General features: G+C 34.2%; 1 protein-coding gene across 3 annotated transcripts; it reads left to right on the top strand.

The window, feature by feature from the left end:
* The first annotated feature begins 2163 nt into the window (after positions 1–2163).
* On the top strand, positions 2164–9146 carry LOC106756025 (phosphoenolpyruvate carboxylase, housekeeping isozyme). 3 transcript variants are annotated; one of them, XM_014638263.2, is made up of 11 exons: positions 2164–2425; positions 2643–2832; positions 3561–3952; positions 4051–4135; positions 4520–4742; positions 5103–5206; positions 5292–5385; positions 5488–5642; positions 5921–6919; positions 7598–7984; positions 8624–8920. In XM_014638263.2, exons 2-11 carry the CDS (start codon positions 2665–2667, stop codon positions 8918–8920), a joined length of 2904 nt encoding a protein of 967 aa, XP_014493749.1. In that variant the 5' UTR covers positions 2164–2425; positions 2643–2664. The 3 variants fall into 3 exon arrangements, with proteins under 3 accessions (XP_014493749.1, XP_014493750.1, XP_022634430.1); XM_014638264.2 differs by having other exon boundaries at positions 2164–2427; positions 2646–2832; XM_022778709.1 differs by lacking the exon at positions 2164–2425 and having other exon boundaries at positions 2665–2832; positions 8624–9146.
* Positions 9147–9431: the final 285 nt, after the last annotated feature.

Here is a 9431-nt window from a genome sequence, read left to right as displayed (position 1 = left end):
TTGTCTTGTTCTTTTTTCTCTGTAGCTGGGAAAAGGATTTCGTAAATGTTAAAGATAATGAGGTTTTGTTTGTGTGTTCAACCCTGAAACTTGATTTCCTTTTTAGTACAAGTTCTTCTTACAATATTTGTTCATCTGCTTCAATAGTGACTGTGTGGGTCTTCTGCTTATTTTTTTGTTGTTTTCCATTGTATTTTATAATTTTGAGGTGAGTGATGGAGAGGAGTAGAACATACCACACTCTCTCACAAAGAGTTTGACTCATATATTCAGATGAGTTTAGAGATAGTGGAACAAGAAGAGTGGAAGAAGCTCGGTGTGATGCAAGGAAGGAGACGGAGGAGGGAGAGGGACAGAGAGAAGCAGGAGTAATTGACTTTGTGTCAGAAAAAGAAAAAAATGAGATGGCACACCATTAGCCAACTCAACGTAATTTTAACGGTGTTAGCTTTGGAGGACTAAAATCAAAGTTTCCTTAAGGAGGAGGACTAAAATGTACATTACTTTGATTACTTTGAAAGAGAGACTAAAACCAAAATTGCTTGATAGTTAAGGGAATAAAAACATATTTAACCCATAAAAAAATAGTTTTCTTTTCTTTTAAAAATAATAAGAATAGTTTAAAATAATTACTTTGAAGCAAACTCTCAAAGTCAACTTTGATTTTGAGAAAACTAATTTTTATCATTAAAGAATTTATGACAATTTAAAACTATCACCAAAGTGAATAGCTAAAGTTTAGTTTCACAAAATTAAAATGGACCTTTCAAAAGCCTATCTACGGCTAAAGTTGTTTTTAACCTATAATACGAGTGATTTTGTTTTACCATTTTTTTTTTCATTTATAAGTGTTTATAAATCAATAAATTTCCTTTTGGTTTATTTGAGTCTATTCATTTCTATTTATATTATATTTTAAAGAAATCTTTTCCAATAGAATAGTGGATTTTCGTTATTGTTTATTCTAAAAATAAGTAATTTTCTGTTTTCTTAATAAATAAATCACGGATTAGTTTGGTTACATTCAAAATAAGAAAATTTTGAAACTACTACTTATTTAAGAAGCAAATAAAAAATTTTATTAAAAGAAAAAAGATACTTATTTTTAAAAATAAAGTAGACAAATATGTAAAAAAGATAAAATCTATTTACTTTTATAAAGTATTCTTTTTAAGAAAAACTAGTCCATGACAGCTGCGAACACGTACGGGTTGTGTTTTTTTATTAATAATTATTTTTATTTTATATATAAAAATAATAAAGTTGTTAAATTATTATATAATAAAATATTATAAAAATTTTGATTGTATTATTGTAATTGTTATTATTAAAAGCTAAAATCTACTTATTTTATTAAAAACATTCATTTTAAGAAAATTAAACATATAAAAACTCCCTCACTCCAAGTCGGCACTTTAAACTTAATTATTTTAAACTTCAAGAACCTCTCCCTCTTCTTATCAACAAAAGTTACATCTTTCCACTAAACACACTATTTTTATTTTAAAATATAAAATAATTTAAGAATAATTAAATATAAAACTAAAAACAAAAAACATTACTATTATTAGATGTTTAAAGGATACACATTACTGTGAATGTTTACTTTTGTATGATAATAAAATAATAAAATTATTATTATTATTATTATTGTTATAATTACAAAAGTTAAATATAAATAATTTTAATAATTTTAGTTACTTATTTTGTAGATTATTTTTAATTAAAAAATAATTAAATTTAAAAGAACATCAAATAAAAAAAGGTTAAATTTAAATAAAGAGTCATTTAAAAAATAATATTAATAAAATAATTATTTTAATTTAAAAATAAAATCAAAAAATAATTATGAACACTAAAAAATAATCTTATATATATATATATATATATATATATAATATAACACTTTTCTTATATAAAAAATAATTTTACAATTTCCTTTTGAACCTTTAGACCAATGTACTGCAGGGTGGACCTTATTGATGTTAACGTTGTGTGAACAGAATAGTTAAAAAAAACTACCAACGAACTACTCTGAAATAGAGAATCTTTGAAACTTAGAAGGCATATTCTTCTTCTTCTTCTTTTGATCTCTTTGGAAATTATTTGTTCCTACAACACCGCACAGTGATAAAGTCACTGTCGGAAATGAAACAAGTTGGAGAAGGTTTTGTTCTAGGACTTTACTTCTAGTCTAGTCTTCCAAAGTTAGTGATAGAGAGAGAAAAGAAAAATAGTGTTTTTCACAAACTTTTCTTCTTTATTTTTTGCATTGGATATTCATCTCTTTTTTGTCTATATAAAGGACACACTCTGCACCGTTTTGGATCTGTGATTCTCTCACTTCTCTCTCTTTGGTTTTTCTCTGGTTGACGTCAGCATCATCATCTGCTTCTTCCTCTTATCCAATTGGCCCTCAACACTGGTACTGCATTAGATCCTAATCATTGTTTGATCCATCATGGCTGTCACAAAAAAGTGACATTTGTTTTCTTTTTAGCTGTGCATGCTGTGTTTGTTTGTACTCGTTTTGCCTTACCTACTTTCGTCACTAAGTTTTCATTGGGGATGTTGGTTTGATTTTCCTATGTTCAAGTTTTGTTTTTTTGGATCTTTAGGTGTGACCCTTTTAATGTTTGCAGGTGGGGGGGTAAATAGGCTGCAATGGCGAACAGGAACTTAGAAAAGATGGCATCCATTGATGCTCAGCTTCGGCTTTTGGTTCCTGCCAAAGTCAGTGAGGATGATAAACTGGTTGAGTATGATGCTTTGCTCTTGGATCGGTTCCTTGATATTCTTCAGGATTTACATGGGGAGGATCTGAAGGAAACGGTGAGATTTTCAGTTTTCACTAACTAAACCTCTGGGTTTGATTCCTGCTGACCCACCCTTTAGTACCATGTTTCTTAATTTTGTTCTGAAACTTCACGTGATTGGTTTGCTGTGGAAAAAAGCATGAAACTTTACATGTGTTAAAGGATTTTGGGTACTGGATTGCGTCTATTGGTTGGGGAACTGTTAACGAAACAGAACAATTGGTTTGTTCTTGTATGCAGAAGTTGTGCCTTTTGTGTAATGGAATCTTGAGGGATTACTTTTTGGTTATCCTAGTGTTGACTTTTAGTTTTTGCTTTAAATTCCAATTGCTTCCTTCAAATTTGGCAGTTGACTCTTTGATTTCAGTTTTGTGAATCATACACACAAGTCTAAAGTATTTTAATTGATAAGACTAAAACTTGAGTCAGAAGATCTGGGTTTGATTGATTTCAAATTCAAACCTTTGTTTATTGGAAATGTTTTGACTAATTGTGTAGAGTTTTATAAGGAGAAAACAAAATCTGACCCTTGTGTATCTTGTTGCCTCCGAATGGATGTTATGGCTTAATCACTGTAGGAGATCTTACCCCTCGAGTTTTTACTGATATAATAATTTTCTTTTTGTGAAGTTGATGCTTAAAAGTATATATATATTTCAGTTTATATATGTCTTTGTATTATTCTCTTTGAAATTATGAACTGCAAAACTGTTTCACAGTGATGCTTAATTTGTTCATGCACAGGTTCAAGAGGTGTATGAACTTTCTGCTGAGTATGAAGGAAAGCATGACCCAAAGAAACTGGAGGAACTTGGAAATCTGATAACTAGTTTGGATGCTGGAGATTCCATTGTTGTTGCCAAGTCGTTTTCCCACATGCTTAACTTGGCCAACTTAGCTGAAGAGGTTCAAATCGCTCATCGCAGAAGGAACAAGTTGAAGAAAGGTGATTTTGCTGATGAGAACAGTGCCACAACTGAATCAGACATTGAAGAAACACTCAAGAAACTTGTGGTGGATTTGAAGAAGTCTCCTCAGGAAGTTTTTGATGAGCTGAAAAACCAGACTGTTGATCTGGTTCTTACTGCTCATCCTACTCAATCAGTCCGTAGATCTCTGCTTCAAAAGCACGGAAGGTTTGTATCAATTTCTGTTACCCTTTTTGCTCCCTTGTGAACATATCTACTGAAAAAAGTGAAGAGTCTAAGTTTTCATGTGTTCATCTGACTTACAGGATAAGAAATTGTTTAACTCAATTGTATGCCAAAGACATCACTCCTGATGATAAGCAGGAGCTTGATGAGGCTCTACAGAGGGAGGTGAGTATCAACATCAAAGGACTTTGCTAGTGTTGTTCTTGTGTTCAGTTTTATTAAAACCAAAATCCATGTATTAAATTTGGTGTTAAGGAAAAATGTGGACTTATATTATACAAAACCACCATAGATCTTTGTACAACTATTTCAACTTTTGTCCTGAATGTAGACGAACTATTCCAATTTCCAATATCTGTACACTGCTTCTCTTGGTATCATCTACACCTATAAATATTGAATCAGAAATTTCACACAACCGAAAATTTGTAAGCTATATGATCCATTCAAAAGCACAGAATAATGGGAAAAACTATGTTCCTATAATGTAACTAGACTAGTTGCATGTCAATGGTAGTTTCTAATATTTTCTTACTTGTGTTCATATAGATTCAAGCTGCATTCCGCACTGATGAAATCAGAAGGACCGCTCCTACCCCACAAGATGAGATGAGGGCAGGGATGAGTTACTTCCATGAAACAATCTGGAAGGGTGTACCTACGTTTCTTCGTCGTGTTGATACGGCTTTGAAGAATATAGGGATTAATGAACGTGTCCCTTATAACGCCCCTCTCATTCAATTTTCTTCTTGGATGGGAGGAGATCGTGATGGTATGGTTCTTTTCTTTGGCCAATAATGTTTCTCAGAGTAATATGTAGGACAATTTTAACAAGGCAACCCCTCCATGGTTTTTAATAAACAACAAACAACAATGATGAAGCTTTAAGATACTAGATGAAATCTGCTGCATGGATCATACAATATCGTTGGACCGATTAAAAAGCAAAGTTTCAGTGCTTTACTTATCAAAATGCTGCAATAAAATCTTGTATGATTTCAAAAGTAAATAAGTATTTGATCAAAGAAAACAAGGGGTTTGTGAAGCTTGAAATTTTGGATACTGCCAATCTATTGTTTGCTGGTTAGTTTACTTCTATTAGTTTGTAACCATGTTCAATAATATGATGCAGGCAATCCAAGAGTAACTCCTGAAGTGACCAGAGATGTTTGCTTATTGGCTAGAATGATGGCTGCTACCTTGTACTATTCCCAGATAGAGGATCTTATGTTTGAAGTAATTGATAGTTTCACAAATCCTTTGATAAAATCATTGATGTTGGTTTATCACATTAGCACTGATTTCTATGTTGTTTCTGTAGCTGTCAATGTGGCGCTGCAACGATGAGCTACAGGCCCGTGCAGATGAACTTAACAGGTCTTCCAAGAAAAATGCAGTTGCAAAACACTACATAGGTGTTCACTAGAATCCTTTAAACCCAGTGAATAAGTTTTTGAACTCTAAATTTGGTTCATTTTTGTTCACTTTTTTTATGTGTTTTGTTTAATTCATTACAGAATTTTGGAAAGCCATTCCTCCAAATGAACCATATCGTGTGTTACTGGGTGAAGTAAGGAATAGGCTTTACCAGACTCGGGAGCGCTCTCGCCATTTGCTAGCTCATGGCTACTCTGACATTCCAGAGGAAGAAACTTTCACCAATGTTGAGGAGGTATGTATTCCTAGGTTTGTGAAAATCTCCAAGATCAGCATAGTTTTTAATACAGTTTTGTTTTCATTGGTTTTTGTTAATGCTGTTGAATTATCATCAACGTTTTATACAATATAAACATTATAAGAATCGTAAAAGAGGAAAACAAGGATTTCAACAAAAAACCAGTATGTTTGGAGACAATGAAAAGATACTTAAACCAAATCAGACGTGATATATATCATTTTGTGAGAGATAAGTTTCTCTTATAGACTAACCAAAGTTAAAATGTTGTGTAGTTCTTGGAACCCCTTGAACTATGTTACAGGTCACTCTGTGCTTGTGGCGATCGTGCAATCGCTGATGGAAGCCTGCTAGATTTCTTGAGGCAAGTCTCTACTTTTGGACTATCCCTTGTGAGGCTTGACATAAGGCAAGAATCTGACCGCCACACTGATGTCTTAGACGCCATCACCAAACACTTGGAAATAGGTTCATACCAGGAATGGTCAGAGGAAAAACGGCAGCAATGGCTTTTATCTGAATTGAGTGGCAAGCGGCCTCTATTTGGCCCTGACCTTCCCAAAACTGAAGAAATCAGAGATGTTTTGGACACATTCCATGTGATATCAGAGCTTCCTCCAGACAATTTTGGAGCATACATCATCTCAATGGCAACTGCACCATCTGATGTGCTTGCAGTTGAGCTTCTGCAGCGTGAGTGCCATGTCAAACACCCTTTGAGAGTTGTGCCATTGTTTGAGAAGTTGGACGATTTAGAAGCAGCGCCAGCTGCATTGGCGCGGTTGTTCTCCATAGACTGGTACATAAACAGGATCAATGGGAAGCAAGAAGTGATGATAGGGTATTCTGATTCAGGCAAGGATGCTGGAAGGTTTTCTGCAGCTTGGCAGCTGTATAAGGCTCAAGAGGATCTTATAAAGGTGGCTAAGGAGTATGGTGTGAAGCTAACTATGTTCCACGGTCGAGGAGGGACTGTTGGAAGAGGAGGTGGTCCAACTCATCTTGCTATTTTGTCTCAGCCTCCGGATACAATTCATGGATCACTGCGTGTCACTGTGCAAGGTGAAGTTATTGAGCAATCCTTTGGGGAGCAGCATTTATGCTTCAGAACACTTCAGAGGTTCACTGCTGCCACTCTAGAACATGGAATGCACCCTCCAATCTCACCTAAACCAGAATGGAGGGCTTTGATGGATCAGATGGCTGTCATTGCCACTGAGGAATACCGGTCCATCGTGTTCAAAGAGCCCCGGTTTGTTGAGTATTTCCGCCTGGTATGTTATTTAACCTAAACATATTTCTTGGTTCTTGCAAATGTAATGTGTAAAATGTTTTTGTTGACTTTTATACTCATACATTTAGGCATGTCATGTCATATGTATCATGTTTAGAAAGATGCTTTTAGACATGTCATGTTAATGACCATTTCAAGAGAATCATGTTTAGAACATGTAAACTTAAAATTGTGTCCTCTAATGTAACCCCAATGGACAGTACAATGTTTTTGTTGATTTTGGTCCTCATAATTTAAACACATTTAGAAGCATGTCAGACATGTCATGTTAGAAATTTGTTTTTGCAGAACATGTTCGGTATTGTGGTTAGAAGCATATCATGTCAATGATAAAATAATAATAGGGACTATTCATAAAACTTCAAAATTCTTATGACCAGAACTAACAATATTTTCTTCCAGAAATTGAAACCAAAATCAGTCACATTTTCAGGGACTGATAAAAATACTAAACTGGTAATTTTTCTTTCAATTTTCTCTCTAGGAAATGAACTTGATCCATACATTGAGATGATTTCTCTATAGACATGATTTACAATTGAACATTATGGCATCATTTGATCAGTGTAACTGATTCTACACAGTGGAAAAAGCCTTTGTTGTTGAAGGTAAACTGACATTTGAATTTAACAATCATTTTGAACCTTGTGGAATGCAGGCTACACCCGAGTTGGAGTATGGAAGGATGAACATAGGAAGTCGACCGGCAAAGAGGAGGCCGAGTGGAGGCATTGAGACACTGCGTGCTATACCTTGGATCTTTGCCTGGACCCAGACAAGGTTCCATCTTCCAGTGTGGCTAGGTTTTGGGGCAGCATTCAAACATGTTATTGACAAGGATGTCAGGAATATTCATGTGCTTCAGGAGATGTACAATCAATGGCCTTTCTTTAGGGTCACTCTTGATTTAGTGGAAATGGTGTTTGCCAAAGGAAACCCAGGGATTGCTGCTCTGTATGACAGGCTCCTTGTTTCAGAGGACTTGTGGGCATTTGGGGAGCAGTTAAGGACCAAGTATGAAGAAACCAAGGCACTCCTCCTTCAGGTAATGCTACTTTTACCATGTAATATTTTATATCAGGAGAAACTACATTCACAAACCTTGAACTTAGTTTAAATTATGCGTGAAACCCTCTCTTTTATTTACCTTATTAGGAAGTTTATCTAACCTTAATTCATCCTCACAAAACCATCTCTTGTAATTATCTTAATAGGAACTGAGTTTAAGCTTAATCCATTTTTACAAAATTAACTTGTAAGGTGAGGAGTATTCCATTTATATATACTAGAAATTGATCTTATCCCTCTAATCGATGTATGATACCATATTAGAAAGTAAGTTTAAATTTAATTCATCCTTCTAAAACCAGCTTGTAAGATAAAACTGGAGAAAAAAGGTTTTATACATTATCAGAAGAGAATATTTCATAATCACAACAGAAACAACTAATACAAATGAATCCCGAAAGTTGCTATCTATCTTCTAATCTTCTAACATGCTATCTGATAGTAACAACCTTGTCAAATTCTAACAAGACCAACATGCAGACAACCTCTGAACCTGTATACAAGTTGTCCTTACAGTATTGTGTAGGGTAAAAAAGTATGCAATAGAGTCCTATGAATGAGAAACTGTGAATAGTTATCATTCGAGAAGCTGATGTTCCATTTTGTGTATTGGCAGGTGGCTGGCCACAGGGATCTTCTTGAAGGAGATCCACATTTGAAGCAAAGACTTCGGCTGCGTGATTCTTACATCACCACCCTGAATGTGTGCCAAGCATACACGTTGAAACGCATTCGTGATCCAAACTATAACGTGAAGCTGCGTCCTCACATCTCCAAAGAGTCTATAGAAATAAGTAAACCTGCTGATGAACTCATAACACTTAACCCAACAAGTGAGTATGCTCCTGGTTTGGAAGACACTCTCATTCTTACCATGAAGGGTATTGCTGCTGGCCTGCAAAACACTGGTTAAACCTCAGTTTCTGTCTTCTTTTTTGTTCTTCTGGTTTCTGTTTCTTTATCAGAAATAACGAACGAGTTTAGGTGCATGCACCAAAAGGGTGTTCCTTACCCCCCTTGTATCCATGTTTTACAAGATACTACAAAGAGATTAGCTACTACACAATGAGCAATGCTTGTATGTATGCAACTTATTCTTATGTTGCAATACAAAATTATGTTTTGATTACTAGTTGTTATATGAACTGCTCTCTCTATCACTTATTTCATGCAACTCTTTGGTACACTATATGATGCGTGTGTGTCACCATGCTTGTATTTTATCCATTTGGATAAATTTCTTTCTAATATATATTTTTTAGGAGAAGCAAATATATATATATATATATATATATATATATATATATATATATATATATATATATATATAATATTTCTCTATATAAGTTAAAGTTAGTTTGTGTGTAACTAGTTTGCATAAGCCTCCACGTATTTCCCCTCTTTAAAATCTGTTTCTTTAACTT

Source organism: Vigna radiata, chromosome 2 (assembly GCF_000741045.1).
Source record: "Vigna radiata var. radiata cultivar VC1973A chromosome 2, Vradiata_ver6, whole genome shotgun sequence".
In the NCBI taxonomy this organism is placed as follows: Eukaryota; Viridiplantae; Streptophyta; class Magnoliopsida; order Fabales; family Fabaceae; genus Vigna; species Vigna radiata.
This window is presented reverse-complemented; position numbering and strand designations above follow the sequence as displayed.